We start from the raw sequence: 18,944 nt of genomic DNA, 5'->3' as shown, positions 1-18,944 counted from the left end.
CTTCTTTTCCTTATAGTCGCATGGTAGCTGTCACTGCTCCAGGCATCATATCTTCACATATATATATGAAAAGGGAAGGAGAGGCTGGGTGCAGTGGTTCATGCCTATAATCCTAGCACTTTGGGAGGCCAAGGCAGGTGGATCACCTGAGGTCAGGAGTTCAAGACCAGTATGGCCAACATGGTGAAATCCCATGTCTACTAATAATACAAAATTAGCTGGGCATGGTGGTGCATGCCTGTAATCCCAGCTACTCAGGAGGCTGAGTCTGGAAAATGGCTTGAACCTAGGAGGTAGAGTTTGCAGTGAGCTGAGATTGCACCACTGCACTCCAGCCTAGGTGACAAGAGTGAAACTCTGTCTCAAAAAAAAAGTGGGGGAGGGGAGAGAAGTTTTCCTCATACATCTTTTCTATAAGAGAAGGAAAATGTTTTCCAGCATGCCTTCAGTAGATCTTTGTTAGGTGCCAATTGAAAGAAACCATCCATGCCCATTCTCTAGCTTCACAGGAGGCAGGAAATGCAAGCATTTCAGCCTATAAAATGAATAGCCTCTACACTATTCAGGAGGAGGATGGGGTGGGGTGGGAATAGCTGTTATGCAGGCAATCAATAGTTGCCTCTAGTACTCTAGTCCTCCAAAGCCTAAATCCAATAACATTGACTCCATGGAGTCTTCTCTGAGTCATCCAAATAAAAATAATCTTTCCTTTGGGTTTTCACAACCCTACGTACCTTTCTATTCACATTTTGCTTTGTATTATAGTTACCTGTGTATTTGCCCAATTTCTACTATAAGAATGTACCAATTCCATTCTTATTCATCTTTTGTTCCCCATATGCCCTGGCACAGTCCTTGACCCTTAGAAAATCTTGAATAAATATTTCTTGAAACCTCACTAATGTGAACCACAGTGAAATGGTTCATTTTAGCTACAGAAGGAAAAACAAAACCAAAAACCCACATAGCCCAAAAGGAAATGTAGGGCTTTCACCATAGTTGCAATTAATAGATACTTTGTTTTTCAATATGCAAACTACACAGTTAAGAGTCAGAAAAAAAATATATGGAGAAGTTGAGTTTATCCCCAATCCAGACACACACACACACACACACACAGAGAGAGAGACATAAAAGGCTTCCTGTAAAGACTGGTCCACTTTTTACTGTAGGGCGAAGTGGAGTCTCCCAAGGGTTTATCCTCACAGGATTCTAGACTCAAGCCAATTTAGACCAAAAGGATTAGGGCTGCCTACTAGGCATAGAGGAGCAATAAGGCTAGAAATCTCCTGAGAAATCTGTGGAACAAAGTTGCCGTATCATTTCTTGATTCAAACCTCCTGTCTTAACACGAAAGAAAAAAACATGTACCTCAACTTCTGCCACTCACGGTTGAATTTAATCCAAATTCATGCACTCAGTCTCCCATGGAGACTATGGTACTGCCAGAATCTCCAGAAGCCATTGCCAGTAAGAAAGTCCACTTGAGTCAAGCCTCAGTCTGGCTTGGAACGCTGCTCAACTCAAGGACTGGCCAAAACTAGTCCCGTCCAGTCAAGTACCATCGGCTTTCTGCACTCGGTCCTGTTAGCAAAATGCTGGCTGCAAATTGAGTTTCTCAAGCAAAACAAGGACAGTAACAAATTGTCAAATATCCTAAACATCAACATTGCTGGTTGTGTTTAGTTAAATGCCACTTTTTTCCTAACATGAAGTCAAAGAATTGAGTCACGTTTTCTCAATGCCAAAGCAATTACGTCCAATCAAGGGGTAGATGACACACAGAGAAAAATCCAGCTCAGTGGTTCTTTGCTTTTGATTTGTATTGTTACATCTCTTACCAAAGACTAACACTATGGCAACCTGCACATGCAAAACAGTCAAGTGTAGGGAAAAGTCAATCTAAAAATACAGTTTCTATCTTATTCTAAAGGTCAAGTTAATTGAAAAAAAAAAGTTGTTTCTTTGGACTGAATGGTAATTTTGGTTTTATGACCAAAGTCACTTAAAATAAGAAGCAGCTGATTTGTATGTGAAGCTGCAGGTTATTTGAAAAATACCTCGATTGCAGTGTACATCAGGTCAGTTTACCTGATGTACACTGATAAGCAGCAGAGGAGCCCTTAAAGCTGGGCCTTGGTGAGGACACAGGGGTTAGCACTCTGGCAGACACATGAGAAGGGCAGGAATGCTTATTCTCAGCTTTTCTACTGAGAGGACAACTGTCCAGCCAAGATCAAGCTGAAAAGACATGACAAAGTTTTCTTAACTCTAAAAGGAGAACTTCATAACCATCTGATTCATATGATAAATGCAGACCTTAGATCTGATAATTAAGGTCAACACATTCAAAACAAGGCTTGAAATGCCTTACTTATCTACAATGGTCTTATACTAATATTCAAAACTAAGTTTCAGTTTCTGGAAAGCATTTTTGCACAAATGGATGCAGCCAATAGCATAAAAACGGATCATTTAATGTCACAAAGGAAATCTATGACCTCATCTGGATAGTCAAAGTAAAATAGTGTTACTATTCTTTTAAGGGAAGTGCTTCATTTTTGAGCTATTTTTTTTTTCCATTTTAGATTTGTAAATGGCATTCCTATGGTCCTCTTTTCCATATACAATATCTTAACCAGGATTTCATATTATTTTATTATCATTCTTCGCAAATGTTAAATGCCACCAAAATGTACTGATTGTTTACAGTTTAACATCAAAAAATTAAAAAATAAAAACTTTGAAATTCAATTATTTATTTGCATCACTTAGCCCATAATCCCATATACCATACATGCAAAACAGAAGCAAGTTACATATATACTACCCCTCCTTTTTCTTCTCTCACCCCACATCTGGGCAAACTAATAAGTCCGCAGTTATTCCCATTCCCTACTTCTTACTCCTTCACAACCCCCTCCTATGTTGGCATGAATGGCGGGCAGAGGAGAAGCAGGAGGGAATTCAAACCAAGCAAACCTAGGAATCCTTATCCTGGCCTGACCCTCTACCTACGATAAAAATCAGAGCCACTCTCCTCTCTTTGCTTAAGTCCTTCTATACTAGCTTGGATGTCTGCCCTACTCTCTCCAGAAAGTCCCATTATACGGGTAATAAATCCTTTCATACCCTCTTGGTGTGTGTGTGTGTATCATTCTCAAACATAAAATTCAAACCACTTTGGTGGGGGTCGTGAGAAGATGATGATCCTGCCATCCACAGGGCAACCAAAAAGCAACTGGTAGACTGAAACTGCATTGTCTAGTTGATGACCACCACTACCTAGGAGTCTTTCTTTTCTTGCTCTTAGCTTGCTCACTGTCTTTGATGACAATTATTCATGTCTCGCCTTTACCACTGACACTATTGCCTTAACTGAATTTCCTACAGTCACAGTGCCCATTGACCTAAAATATCCCATGGTGCGCATGAATTATTTGACCTCACAAGTAATAAATCGAAATAAAATTAAGTTTTTGGCACTTAAAATTGGCTTACCGAAATGGGACCCCATGGACCTTCTCTCACAATTAAATTAGTTAATACAGTCCAATATAGATTAAACCAAGACCATGGGCCTTCCCTCACAGCTAAAATAGTTAAAAAGCCCAATATAGATTAAACTGAGGCCTACAGGAATTAAAATCCACCATGTAAGAGTTCCAAAAGGAAGGCGCCATCATTTCTGCTATTTTCCCTTTTAATTGCCCAGTTTGGCCAATGCTCAAACTTGACAAAAATGAATGGCATCTAACAGCAGATTATCACAACCTTAATGCCATGGTGCCTCAATTAAGGCTCTCATACCTGACATTATTGAAATTATTGACTCTATCCAATCAGTAGTTGGAAAATGCTTTCCTATTATACATGTGGCAAATACGTTTTATTAAGTTTCTATTTCAACAGCCTCTCAGTTCCAATTTGCCTTCACCTTCAAAGGGACACAATACAACTTTACCTGACTGTCCATGAGGTATCTCAACAACCCTGCCCTCCCATACAATTTCTGCTGCCATGATCTTCATCACATCCACCTTCCTCCAGGAACACAGATATGATATTACATTGATGGCATCCTCCTCTTCAAAGATTCAGTTGACATACTCATTCAAAAAATACAAATACTCACAAAAAGACATGGGCATTGCCCAACAAAAAGTACAAGGCCCTGCCATATCACTTAAATTATGGGGAATTATTTTGTCAGTCAAGGACTGTCCCAGCTCTGATACTGTCAGAAAACAATTAATGGCCCTCTCTTAACACCTGCAATGTTAAGATAAGCAAACAATCTTTTAGGACTTTTTAGGCTTCTGAAGGCAAATATTCCTCACTTACAAATTTTACTGAAGTTCACTTATGCTGCTACTTGCAAATTGGCCCACGATATAGTTTGGCTGTGTCCTCACCCAAATCTCATCTTGAATTGTAGTTCCCATAATTCCCATGTGTCGTGGGAGGGATCTGCTGGGAGATAATCGAATCATGGGGGCGGTTACCCCCATGCAGCTGTTCTCGTGATAGTGAGTGAGTTCTCATGGATCTGATGGTTTTATAAGGGGCTTTTCTCTCTTCTGCTCAGCATTTCTCCTTGCCGCCACCATGTTTAGAGGATGTTTTTGCTTCTTCTTCTGCCATGATTGTTAAGTTTCCTGAGGTCTTCCCAGCCATGCTGAACTGTGAGTCAATTAAACTTCTTTCCTTTGTAAATTACCCAGTCTCAGGTATGTCTAGCAGCGTGAGAACAGACGAATACAGTAAATTGGTACCAGGTAGTGTAGTGCTACTGTAAAGATACCCACAAATGTGGAAGTGACTTTGGAACTGGGTAATAGGCAGAGGTTGCAACAATTTAGAGGGCTCAGAAGAATACAGAAAAATGTGTCTCTTCCTAGAGACTTAGAGGGCCCAGAAGACAGGGAGATGTGAGAAAGTTTGGAACTTCCTAGAGACTTGTTGAATGGCTTTGATCAAAATGCTGATAGTGATACGAAAAATAAAGTCAAGGCTGAGGTGGTCTCAGATGGAGATGAGATGAGAAACTCATTGGGAATTGGAGTAAAGGCCACTCTTGCTATGAAAGGCCACTCTTGCTATGCAAAGAGACGGGTGGCAATTTTTCCCCTGCCCTAGAGATCTGTGGAACTTTGAACTTGAGAGAGATGATTTAGGGTATCTGGTAGAATAAATTTCTAAGCAGCAAAGCATTCAAGAGGAAGCAGAGCATAAAATTTAGAAGAATTTGCAGCCTGACAATGAAGATGAAAAGAAAAACCCAATTTCTGGGAAGAAATTCAAGCCTGCTGCAGAAACTTGCATAAGTAATGAGGAGACAAATGCTATTCACAAAGACAAAGGGGAAAATGTCTCCAGGGGATGTCAGAGACATTCCCAGCAGCCCCTCCAATCATAGGCCCAGAGGCCTAGGAGGGAAAAATGGTTTCCTGGGCCAGGTCCAAGGCCCCCCTGCTGTGTGCAGCCTCAGACTTGGTGCCCTGTGTCCCAGGTGCTCCAGCTGTGGCTAAAAGGGGCCAAGGTACATTTCAGGTTGTGGCTTTGGAGGTTGCAAGTCCTAAGCCTTGGCATCTTCCATGTGGTGTTGGTTCTGAGGGTGCACAGAATTGAGGTTTGGGAACCTCCACCTAGATTTCAGAGGATGTAGGGAAATGCCTGGATATAAATGCCTGGATATCTAGGCAGAGGTGTGCTACAGGGGTGGAGCCCTTATGGAGAACCTCTGCTAGGGCAGTGCAGAAAGGAAATGTGGGGTTGGAGCCTCCACACAGATTCACCACCGGACACTGCCTAGTGAAGCTGTGAAAAGAGGGCCACCATCCTTGAAACCCCAGAATGGTAGATCCACCAACAGCTTGCACTGTGTGCCTGGAAAAGCCACAGATACTCAACGCCAGCCAAAAAAGCAGCCAGGAAGGGTGCTATATCCTGCAAAGCCACAGGGGTGGAGCTGCCCAGGACTGTGGGAGCCCACCTCTTGCATCAGCATGACCTGGATATGAGACATGGAGTCAAAGGAGATCATTTTAGAACTCTAAGGTTTAATGACCGCCCTATTGGATTTTGGACTTGCATGGAGCCTGTAGTCCCTTCATTTTGGCCAATTTCTCCCATTTGGAATGGGTGAATTTACCCAGTGCCTATACCCCAATTGTATCTAGCTTGCTTTTGATTTTATAGGCTCATAGGCAGAAGGGACTTGCCTTAGATAAGACTTTGGACTTGGACTTTTGGGTTGATATTGGAATGAGTTAAGACTCTGGGGACTGTTGGGAAGGCATGGTTGTGTTTTGAAATATAAGGACATGAGATTTAGGAGTGGCTGGGGCAGAATGATATGGTTTGGCTGTGTCCCCACTCAGATATCATCTTGAATTGTAGTTCCCTTAATTCTCACAAGTTGTGGGAGGGACCTGGTTACCCTAGTGCTGCTGTTCTTGCAATAGTGAGTGAGTTCTCATGAGATCTGATGGTTTGGGTGGGTTGGTGGGTTGGTTGGTTGGTTTTTGAGACAGAGTCTCACTCTGTTGCCCAGGGTAGAGTGCAGTGGCACAGTATCAACCCACTGCAATATCCACCTCCCTGCAATATCCACCTCCCGGGTTCAAGCAATTCTTCTGCCTCAGCCTCCCAAGTAGCTGGGACTACAGGTACGTGCCACCATGCCTGGCTAATTTTTGTATTTTTAGTAGAGATGGGGTTTCACCATATTGGCCAGGGTGGGATCTGATGGTTTTATAAGGGGCTTTTCCCCCTTTAGCTCGGCTCTTTCCCTGGCTGCCGCCATGTGAAGAAGGACGTTTTTGCATCCCCTTTTGCATGATTCTAAGTTTCCTGAGGCCTCCCCAGTCATGCTGAACTGTGAGTCAATTAAACCTCTTTTCTTTATAAATTACCCAGTCTCAGGTACGTCTTTATTAGCAATATGAGAATGGACTAATACAGCCCACCTTGAATGAGGTCTCCTTTAACTAAACTCTCTATAATCTGTTCAAATTGCACACAATAAGCACTATCCTTAATATACCCCAGAGATTCCCTCACTGTAGAGGTTTTAGAAACCTCCTCTCATGCCTCCTGGGTCTATGGATCACCTGTAAGCTGCCCACAGGGTTTTGATACAGGAAGCTGCCCTCCTCAGTCCCATGCCACACACCATTTGATCATCAACTTCTGGTTGCACACTGGGCCTTTCTGGAGACAAATACCCTCATGGCCCCTAAGCCTGTGATCCTATGTACCCAGCTGCCTCTTATGCCTTGGATCATTGACACAGCACTTTGCAGACTCAGCACAGTTAGTTACAGAGGCCTCTAGACAAAAAGGGAAATAGTACTTATAGACCAGAAGCAAACCTAGGCCTCCTGGCATATCCAACCTATAGGAGGAAGTGGTTTCTCCTGTCCTCAGCCCCTTGCCAGAGGCAATGGTGCTGTAGACCACCCTTATTCCAGGCCCACTGGCCAACTGGAGAGTCTCTTTGGATCAACTGAGTAATCAGAAAAGGTATTTCATATGCAAGGTCACCATAAAATGTGATGATGCCCTCTAGTGAGCTGCTGCTATTCATTGCCTAACCAGGACATCCCTGATCAAGGATGGGACTCAAAAGCCAGCACAAACGACCAAACTTTACACATTCATCTTAGCACTATAGGATGCTTAACCAACAATTGGTCCAGTATGTATATTTGTATATATTATTGGGGCATTACTAATTATCTAGTCAGTTAGTCTGATCTGTACCAATAACAGCAATTCCTTATCCAAGGTCACCCTACTTTGGGCTAAAAAAAAAAAAAAAAAAAAATCTCTAGGAATTTCTTGCCTCACAGATAGCCAAAATATGAACAAATGTCACACATAAGCCCACACTAAAGCTAAACTAAAAGGCCTCACCAAAACACTTCTTATCCCCTTCAGAGTTTCAGAAATTATTGATGATGGCCAAGGCCTGCATTTCACTTCTTAAAATACACACCATGGACTTTTGAAGAAGACATTCAATGGAACTCTCACCTTTCTTACTGACCTCATGCTGCAAGTCTCATAGAGTATAATAATGGTTTATTTAAACAAGTTCAAAATCAATTAAATCAGCCCCGGCACATTTCAGTCATCAGTCAAACATCAGTGGTGAATTTTAAGAGTCTGACTCCATTTGTGATGTCTGAGTACTCATAGCTTTTAAGGTCCATTCCTCCTCCTCCCACTTTTTGTCCCATATCTGAGCAAGCCTATAATAGGGCCCATGAACTTCATCCCTTGGCATCTGCTGGGATGCGAAGACTAGACAAACCTGAAGCCTCACCGTGGCCCCAACCCAGATCACAATGAAAAACAAAACCAAGTCCTGCTCTCCCCAGAAAGTCACATTATGCAAGTAATAAACCTGTGCATACTCTCTTGGTGTACGTGTGGTCTCATCAGTCTTGATATCCAAACCAACTTAGGAAGGGGGTTGATCTCATCTTTGTTGGGTACAGCCACAGCTATGCATATAACTCCTTCGCTCGTAGACTTCCAAGAGCTCCCCCACTGTCCACTAAATTGTATAGAAACTATTTATCATAGCCGCAGATTTATCTTTCTAGTCTTATGCTCCACTATTCTCCTTTGTAAATATTACACTCCAAATGTTACTGTTCCCAGAGAACACTTGGTCTTCAAGTGCCTCCATTCTCTTTGCTTATGCTATTCTCTCTGACCTGAGTTTTCTCTTCTACCCATCATCTCTCTTTGCCTCTTCTTCAAAATCATCTTAAAAGCTAACTCTTCCATGAACTCTTTTTGGATTATACTGACCAGACAAGATCTCTCCTTACTTTGAACCTCCTATCACCTTGTTTGAATCTCTGGTGGTGTTTATCATGTTCTATGCTAGAAAAAGCATAGACATTATCATCATTCACATCTCCTCTAGAGCAGGAGTTAAGAGCTTGGATCCTGAAGGCTCCCCCAACACCCTCCCCAGAAAAAAACAATAGTTCAAATCCCGTATCTGATTCTTACTACCAAGTTGTTCTTGGGCAAGACACCTATCCTCTCTAAGCCTCAATTTCCTCTTCGAATGAGAATAAATCTTATATGTGAAAAGCTGCACTCCATGAAATGTTAGTTATTATCATTACTTGTCCTCACAACTAAATTAGAAGCAAGTTTATCTCAGAAACTCATTTTTAAAAATCCAATGCAAGATCTGAAAAAATGATTCATGGGAACTTACTAAAATTTTAAAGCAAATTAACAGGAAGATTAGCACAATTAATTCACTTCTATGAAATCTCACTTAATTCTAAGTATACCCATACAAGGCATCTAAAAAAAATAAATAAAAGAGTAGAATTCAGGCAAAAAAACAGGTTTGTCTTAATAACTGCTTCCTAACTCGTAACTAGCTAAATTTATTTCCCAGATGTTCATCCATACCCCACATTGTCTTTCCCCACCCTGACTCTCTCTCTCTCTCTCTCTCACACACACACACACACACACACACACACACACACACACACACATACTCACTTACTCATAACTGGGCTATGGGCTTAGCTATCTTCTAAATTGTTATTTTAACAAAGAATAGAAATTCACGGATTTAAAACAGTGGCAGGTTAGTTGACAGCTTGGTCCATATTTACTTCTGTTCAAAATCCTGTCCACAGACATTTCATTACTATGTAAAGTTTGATGTCAAACTCTTAAAACATACAGTGAGCTATGATCTATATTTCATCATCCTAATTTAAATAGGCATCAAAAATATGTTTTGAAGTTAGAAAAAAAGAGATTATACCATCTGACGCAGTAATTCTCCCTCAAGGATCTACCTTAAGGGAAAAATGCAAAAGGCAGAAACACAGGGGGGTTCAACAATGCTTATTAGAACAAAGTTAAAACTGCAAGCAATAGCCTGTATGTATAAAACGTATGATTGTCGACAGTACACCAGAACCAGATGTTAAAATAGTTTTTCATGGTAGTGAAGAATGCTCAAAAAAGTGTAACGAAAAGGCAGGATACATGTGAAATAAAGAGAAGGCCTTTTATCCCAACATTAGCGCTTCCGTTTTCCTTAGTCATAGTGTTACTCATGGTACTTATCCCTTCCTGTACTTCAAAATATTCTACAAAACATGAGTTAATTTAAAAATTTTTTAAAGTATTTTATAGCCAGTGTTGAAATGGTCTATAAGAATCACCACAGAATGTGTTCAATTGAAAATTAAAGTCTTCCTTGAATACAATGTAATGCTGTATTGTAAAATTAAAACTGTCACAGAGTTACATGTATTTGTAAACTGACCCACCTAATGTTCCAGTCAGTCCAGTTCCCCTGGGTAAGGTCACCTTGAAATGTGGGTCATGGCTCTCTTTGGAGGAAGAAAGTAAAAAGTAATAGGAACAGAACTGACTGCTGGGCATGGTGGCTCACACCTGTAATCCCAGCACTTTGGGAGGCCAAGGGGGGCGAATCACTTGAGGTCAGGAGTTCAAGACCAGCCTGGCCAACATGGTGAAATCCCATCTCTACTAAAAATACAAAAATTAGCTGGTGTGGTGGTATGCGCCTGTAATCCCAAGTACTCAGGAGGCTGAGGCAGGATAATTAGTTGAACCCAGGAGGCAGAGGTTGTAGTGAGCTGAGATCATGCCACTACGCTCCAGCCTGGGCAACAGAGCAAGACTCTGTCAAAAAAGAAAAAAAAAAAAGGACTGTAAGGGGAAGGGGTAAAATAAATCTATAAACTTCCGTTTTGTTTTTGTTATTTTTAGAGCCTATCTCGATAACATCCTCGGTCCTTTAAAATGTATTTTTAATATTTACTTTTCACAAAAAGTATTACAGAGGGTCATATCTTAAGCTTCTGCTTCCTTAGACCAAATGGTTCCTTACATTAACCAAGTTAAATTGTGGACCATAAGTAAGTCCTATCATCATAAAATGTCAGCTAAATATAAACTGTATTTCTGTTTCTATAAACCTTTATGTGTAAGTGTATGATATAGTAATCATGATGCTTAATCTTAACCCACACTTTTTTAAAATAATAAAGCAAACCTAATTAATTTCCCATGCAATACCTTGAAAGGTACTCATGCTAGATTCCCCAAATTCACATAAATTATAAGCCTTTTGCAATCTGCAGCATAAATACCACGATGTGAGAAAATTGAGATGTAGTGTGTGTCCTGCATATGTAAAGACAGTAAACTGGCACTTCAGCAGTGGAGGTGGCAGTGTTTGGCTGGTCAGTCCCCTGGTCTTCCAGGGTGATAATGGATTTGCATTGATTTAACTTCCCTGTTTGGTCCAGGCCCTTGGAGGATAGCAGCATGCACCTGGAGTGGGTGTGAGCTAGGAGAACAGTGCAGAGAATGCAAAGCTGACTGTCTCACCTGCTGACTGACTTCATGGTCATGAACTTGGTCTCATTTGTTTAGTTTTCTCACCAGCTGAGCTAACTCACATTTAAGGTTGAATTACACAAACCAGCACAGCATTCCAGAGTTTTTATTTTTCTTTTCCAAAGAAATATCACCATTAAATTTCCAAAATATTTCCTATTATATCATAGACTCATAAGATTGTTATGAAAAAATCATTTTGACAACATTAAATGTTTTCGGGGGGTTTAAACATGGTAATTTTTAACAAACTGAAAGTAAAATCTAGAGCAAACTGAAGCATTCACTCAAAGCAAAAACAATAAAACAAATAAATTCACCAAAGCAATTTCCTTTCTTTATTATAGACATGGGGATTTCAAAGGCCTCAAGGTAGGCAATTAGTAATGCCATCATCTGGTAAAAACAGCACCAGAAGGGGAATCTAGAACCCTAGGATTGTGTCCTGGTTGTCACTGTATAACGTAGTAAGTCACAATTGTCAGTTACTTCATTTGTAGAATGGAAAGCTGAGCTTGACACTTCTAAGAGCCCTTCCAATTTTGAACTACTAAGAATTTGTATTCTTGTCAAAAATGATACAAATCATATATTACACATTTTTTTAATTCTAGATTTTTTTAACCCATGACGAAGAGCTGCTAAAATGTTCTAAGATAAAACAAAATAAAATGAGCCTGCCTTTTTGAAACAAAAGTCTCTAAGAGTAACAATGGGAAAATAACTGTACAAAACATCCTCAAGAAGATGTTTTTCCTCATCTAAAAGGTGACAGGATCACCTGGACAATGTGGAAAGTATTTTCTTAAACTAATTGTTTCTAGTGCAGCACTGCAAGTATTGGTGAAAGATCTTAAAAATACAGTATCAAGGTAATTTTCATATATTATCTAGAAATATAACTTTCTCCCTTTCCTCTCCTTTACTGTTAAAAATCCTTGCACAAGTGTAAAAGTGAAACCAGAATTTCATCTAATAAATGTCTGTCTTCACTTTACAGTGCTGCTCTGAAAGCTGGATGACTGGATTTCGGAGCAGGAGGGAAGCACGTGCAAAATTGTTTTTAACCTTGCAAATCTCATGATGTCTCCTTTAGTGTAGTCTTGGAAGAAAAACTAAAATGATATGAAAGAGTCACAATCTAGAGTTGCAAAGCCTCTAAGGTCCTCAACAAGGTAAGCCCTGTTTTAGGTCAAAGGAAAAGAGTCAAACAATTTCTAAGGAAACAATCTCAGTTCATCTGAACCTTCTTTTTTACAGCCACTTTAATTAAAAAGACAGAAGACAAAGATATGTTATTTCTAATTAAATACTGAGATGAGCATAATCCACACTTACTGCCAATAAAGATATTTCTAAAGGATTTATTATTTGTGATTTGCTCATTTATTTCAAACAGCCTTCCCCCCCCAGCTCCTACTCTTTTTCCTTAAAAACTCCTATTCATTTAAAAAATCCTATTCAATGTGCTTCAAAGTCTCCTTATTTTGTTAGAAAAATCTATCAGCTCCTGTACAAATTTGCCTTATAGGTTACCATTGAATCACACCCATAGCAGCCAAACTGCTATTACAAAAACGAATGCTGCAAACAGAATGGATACTATCAAAGGGGGCAGTTATAATTCAGGGCCAAATAACTGTATTATCCCAAAATGTTTCCTACTTAAAATAAAAATTTATGGGATAGTTGAATAGCTTTTTAAATTAAGGGATTTATCAAGTCCTTGAATTTCTAAGTATTTTTTTCTAACTTTCTTCAAATGAAACTTGTAAAGGATAAATGGTGTTTTATGTTGAAAATTTTACGTTCAGTAATGAAGAGTATTACCAACTAAAATATTAAAAATGGATATTTGAAGGTTTCTAGAGTCAATACTGCATTAATAATAAGAACAGTATTTAAAACAAAGACTTGTCTTATTTTTAAATAAAGTGATACTTTTATTTTTCCCATATTCCCTTATACTTATTGAATTTATATAGCCTCTATCTTCCAAGGAATTTAGAATGTTCTGTAGACTTATAGACTTAAAAGTATAAGGCCTGCAAAATATTAATGTTGTCAAATAATAACAATTTTTATCTTAAGAATAAGGTGTTCTTTCTTTTTATTGACTTTTTTTATTTCCATATTTTAGAGAACAGGAAGGAGTGATGTGATGGAAAACAAAGCAGTGGTAATTGGAAAGTCCATGCAAAAGAATAAGTAGGGGCATGAAAAAGAAGCAATAAATTATAACTTCAAAGAAGTCATCTACCTAACAGGGATAACTTGGCTTCACTTTATCAGATTCATCATTGCTTCAAGGAGTTGATGAGAAAAGCTACACTAACGAATCTACTCCTTTCCTGGTTCTTAAATAAAGCTCCACTTTAAACTGTTAGATTATCATGTGATGAAGAAACAATTCTTCTCAACAGAGGCTCTATCAATATTATAATTTGTTTCTACAATATCAGAAGACTTACCAACTGAAGTCCATCAACAGTTTGCTAAGATAGTGGTCACTATTTTTGACAGATTAGTATCGCATTGTTCTTGTTAAATAATGGCAACCAGACAGTAGGAATTTCTGATGAACACTTAAACTGTTTGATGGAATTTTAAGTGCCAAATATTTAGCTTTTTCTGAGGTAATTATAGGATCTGAAATATAACCCTTAAATAATAAATACTGTATTTCATAAAACAAGCCTGATGGAATTTAAGGAATTACAGCTTCATATTCTGACTATATAATCTAACCTATAAAAAGGAAGAGATTTACTTATTTTTAGCCCTACTTTGAACATTTCTGAATTTAATTCAAAGAAGGAATCAGCAGATTTCTAGAACCTAAAATACTATCTGATCCTATTTTATTTATAAAAATAAGAAAATGCAGATTTTATTTCAAACATAAAGCATTGAAGGACATAACCAGTTCAAAGGAAAAGCAGGCCCTAAGACTTACTGATGCAAGTTTACCTAATACTTTCAGTTAAGCAATAATGGCTACATTTAAATCACTCGATAAAAGAGCTTGAAGATTGATTAATGGAATTTACTTTTCAGCTTAAATGGCAGATAATAAACTGACAAAAAACAAAAGCCTTGTATATTATGGATGGTATCAATTAATGATTGCCTGTATTTACACCTGTGATTTATTCTTCACGAAGGTGTATATACTTACATCATGAAGAGCTTAGCTAAAATCAAAATATCCTCAAATTCTTAAAACACTGAACTTAAGAACCTATAAATACTTGAGACATTTGTTGACAGATGTAGGCATTTATCTGTGGTTATTTCCTCAAGTTCATATTCAACCATGTCAACTTTTTAAACATATTAGCTGGGTCTCTGATAAACTAAAGACCATTTATGTTCCACTTTAAATGTTTTTTAAAAAATATCCTCAAGAAAATCTCAGTTTCAATTTACATTATGACATTGAGAAATATTTTTTAAATTTATATTTTATATCTTTTATTTCAGAATAGTCTATCTTTAAGACATTTTATCTTCATATTTATTTGCATATTTGTTTCAAATTCTGCTCTAAAAATCCACAGAACAATTTCAGAGTTTTATTAAGTAAACACTATTTTTCTAGACCAACAATAACTTCATTAGCCTTGAAAAAGCCCCAAACTGGGAACTGTTTATTGTACAGAACGCTTAGCTTTAATCAATTCATTATGCTCTTACAAAACTGTTTCATAAATAGCATTAACTTTGGGACCATATAGTCACATGAATACTCAAACTCTCCATTTAAATACTAAAAGGATCCACCATCTCAAGGCGATCTCCCAAATCTATTTATATTAGACATTGCTACAGTTTGATTCTCAGCTATGTTAAGTAATAACTATCATCGGAACCAAGGCCATTGAATACCCTGCCCTTAATCCTTTTTTCAAAGCAAACTTGCACACACCGTAATTCTTTTAAGAATCTTTTATTTTATTTTTTTAACAATTCAGTCTGTTGGATCTCGATGCAGTTTATTTAAAAAAAAAAATCAGTACATTTTCATAGAAACTGCAATCAAAAAAGTAATTTACTTTGTCAAAGAAGTTATGAAGTTGCAAGTTATTTTTTGTAATGTGCAGAACAGTAAAATGTAAGCATGCTCTTGGATGCAGGTGCTCCTGTGTACTATGGAGTTATTTTGAAGAGCTTGCTAACGTCTGCAGGCAGTTTATGGGATGCAATTATTTTCTCCACAACTTAGGTACATGAGAATAAAACTGATATTTATGAATAAAGTATTTTTCTCGAAAAAGTTGAGGCAGCTTTTGTTGAATGTTATCTGTGTGGGTACACTTGCTACACCTTGAACTGTACTGAGAGAGAGACAGACAGCAAGAAGTCCATGTTCATGCTGAAACCTGAAAAATCCCTCCACATGTGTTGAGGAGTTCCAAGAAAAAGAAGAGGGTAAAACACTATACACAGTTGCTCATCGTCTTACATTAACAGAACACACCGAGAAACTTTACATAACAAGGAAGCAAAACCCTTTCACTGCTTTTAGTCAAAGTCAGTGGTGTCTATAGCGGAGGATAAAGGTGGAGCAAGCCTAGTAGGGATAAAGCTTAAGTCTACACCTCATGCAGAGTTGTCCTTGGTCTGTCCTCTAATATTTCTCAGACATCCGAGTTAGAACTGAGGTTTGTTAACCTGGGGTCCGCATTGATTTCATATCTGTAATGATACCCTTCCATGTGATCCCTGCAGGCATCTCTGATGTTATGCATCCACTTTTTTATCCCCTTGCGGTTCAAATACAAAACCAGGAGGAAAATAGCGCCTATCAGGGCTAAAACAATACCCAGGAAGACATAAGAGGTTTGCAGGGATGGGGGAAGAATCGGGTCACAGTCCAGGTCGGCACTGTTGAGTTCCAAGAGGACCCGATTCCTCATTTTTTCCGGAAAAGCACAGGTGAGCCGGTCTTTGCCCTGCACCACCTCTGTTTGCTTGAGCCAGGTCACCATGTCTGCCATGTGGCAGTCGCAAACCCAGGGATTGTTGTCCAGGAAGACCCTAACGTGGGGCAGACCTTGCAACTCAGCCAGGGTGCCATTGTGAAGGACCTTGAGGGCATTGTCCTCCAGGTGGAGGCTTTCTAGATGTGTCAGGTTGCGGAAGGACACGTAGGTCAGGCTCACCAGCGAATTGTTACTTAAGTCCAGGTACCTGAGGCTGGGCAGTTGGGCCAGCACATCCCGCGGCAGGTAAAGGAAGTGGTTGCTGGCCAGCTCCAGGAGGTGGAGCCCCTGCAGTGCACGGCCCGCCACCAGGGCCGCCGCCACCATGCCCTCGAAGCTCCGGTTCTGCCGCTTATCATCAGGGGGCACGATGTGGTTCAGGATCAGTTCCACAAGGGGACTGGGGGCCGAGATGCTGGCATTGCTGCCCGAGAAAGCGAAGGGGCTGAGGTAGGCCAGTGGGTTGTGGCTGAGGTCGAGCTGGCGCAGGCTGGGCAGATGCTCGAAGGCGCCCGCGCGCACCTCGTCCAGGCGGCTGCCGCTGAGGTTGAGCGCAGCCAGCTCCGCCAGCGGCGGCCGGCGGGCGAAGGCGCCGGCAGGGAGCACGGCCAGCTGGTTGCCGGTAAGGAAGAGGTTGCGCACGTAGAGGGGCAGGTCCGTGGGCACCTCGGTCAGATTGCGGTTAACGCACTTGACTGTGCGCGCCGCCTCGGAGCACTCGCAAAGCGCGGGACACTGGTCGGGCAGCGGGGGCTGGGCGGACGCGGCGGAAGCCAGGAACGGCGCCGAGGAGGAGAAGGAGGATGCCGAGGAGGTGGGAGAAGACGAGGAGACCCAGCCCAGGAGAACCAGCGCCAGTCGCGCCAGCCGCAGCCGCCCGTCCCCGGCGGCGGGGCCCCGGGAGCACCCCCCAGGCATCGCGGCTAGCGTATCCCCGGAGCTGGGCTGGGACGGCGCCCGCTCCGAAGCCTCGGGGGGCTGGGCCCGGAGGGTGCGAGCCGGCGGAAGCGTCTGGAAAAAACTTTCCTCTCGTGGAAGCCAGGGAGTGGCGCCGCAGCCGGAACTTGGCTAACCCCCTCGCCACCGGGCGCTTCCCTCCGGGGCCGATTCCCCCGCCCCTTCCCTCCAGAAAGTACGCACGGCGGGTCGGTACGCTCGGCTCCGCGATCCTGCTCCCGCTCCTCTTCCTGCCGCCGCCCCGGTGGCACCTCCTCGCCTCTTGTTGGCGCCCCTCGCTGGCTCCTCTGAGGGACCTGGGACAAGCAGGAGAGAGGCGTGAGCAGCGGTGGCTGTCGCGGCTTCCGGAGTGCAAAAACCGGCCTTTTCGAGTCTAGTCGTCACCACTCTGTCCCAGAGAGACACCAGTCTCTCCCTCCGAAAGCCCGCCCCGGCCTCGCCTCCACAACCCCTCCAGTCACTCTTACTCGGGAGAGGGACGCACATCCGACACCCAGAGCGCAAAGTCTTCCCTCTCCCCTGCCCCACACTAAATAAACCCAACCGGCCTCCCGCCCTCCGCCCTTCCCGAGGAGACTCGTCTCCCCGCGCCTAACTTCTTGCTTAATCCCCAATTCCTTCCCTACCAAACTTCTCCTTTTCCAGGTTCCTTCCCGCACCGCCTCCGCGGAAGGTCGGCCTCCGGGTGTCTCCGCCCCCGCCCGGACCTCTCTTCCCGGTCCTGGTTAGGATGCGAGGGAAGTTTCAGGTTACAGGACTTTTTGATCTCTTCTTGTACCTTCCGGCATTAGCAGAAAGTGGAGCTACAACTGTCGCCCCCCAGCCCGCGCCCCGCCAGCCCCTGGGATCCCAAAGGGGTTCAAGTCGTCTCCAAAGAGGTGGGGAGAGTCTGGGAACAAAGCAGCAGTGGGACTCTGGGTCAAGTGGCAACCCGAACCAACGCTACTCTCCACCCGAGTATGGGGAGGGGCCCCAACGACGCCTGCCGGGTCTCTCCCAGGCCGCGGGCTCCCATTGCTCACCTCCGCGCCCGCAGCCTCCAGAACCAACTCAGTTCCACCAGAGTAGCGACGACTTCTCGGCTGCGCGCTGCGGGCGCCGACTCTCTTCGCACCCCAGCCCCTGGCCCAACCTCCCAACCTCCGCAGCTGGGAAAAACCAACCCGGGGGGCGGGGGAGGGCCAGGACTGACGGGGAGACTCCCGCCGTGCGGCCAACCTCGGCAGTCGTAGGTAGGGGGATTTAAGAAGAGAGACTAGGGGAGCTGGGCTGCGCGCTTCCTCCTGGTGGAAATTAACGAGGAATGTGCCCAAAAAGGTGAGGGAATCCCTTTCTCTCCCCCCTCCCCGACATCCTTGGGTGGTTCCTTATTTTGCATACTGTATTTACCTTGGACAGGAGCAAAACCGCTGGTGAATCTTGTGGAATTCACCCTGATTCAGGCACCTTTGGCAGTGACGAGATAGATTTAGGCATGACAGAGCAGCGCGAAGCAGCACCAGAAAGAAATGAGCTGAAAATCTACAGCGGCAGCAGCAAAGGCACTGCAGGTTGTATGAAAGCTTCAGAAAC

At 42.1% G+C, this 18,944-nt stretch overlaps 1 protein-coding gene across 1 annotated transcript; it reads right to left on the bottom strand.

Moving 5' to 3' along the window:
* Nucleotides 1-15,363: 15,363 nt before the first annotated feature.
* On the bottom strand, nt 15,364-17,343 carry TPBG (trophoblast glycoprotein). Its single transcript, XM_050788160.1, has one exon. It carries the CDS (start codon nt 17,331-17,333, stop codon nt 16,071-16,073), a length of 1,263 nt encoding a protein of 420 aa, XP_050644117.1. The 5' UTR covers nt 17,334-17,343; the 3' UTR covers nt 15,364-16,070.
* Between the last annotated feature and the right edge of the window lie 1,601 nt (nt 17,344-18,944).

This window comes from Macaca thibetana, chromosome 4, assembly GCF_024542745.1.
Source record: "Macaca thibetana thibetana isolate TM-01 chromosome 4, ASM2454274v1, whole genome shotgun sequence".
NCBI lineage: Eukaryota > Metazoa > Chordata > Mammalia > Primates > Cercopithecidae > Macaca > Macaca thibetana.
The sequence above is the reverse complement of the archived record's forward strand: the minus strand, read 5'-3'. Positions and strand labels throughout refer to the sequence as shown.

What these genes read in the sequence shown, in the direction of transcription:
- TPBG (XM_050788160.1), bottom strand. Translation starts at nt 17,333, where the DNA reads ATGCCTGGGGGGTGCTCCCGGGGCCCCGCCGCCGGGGACGGGCGGCTG.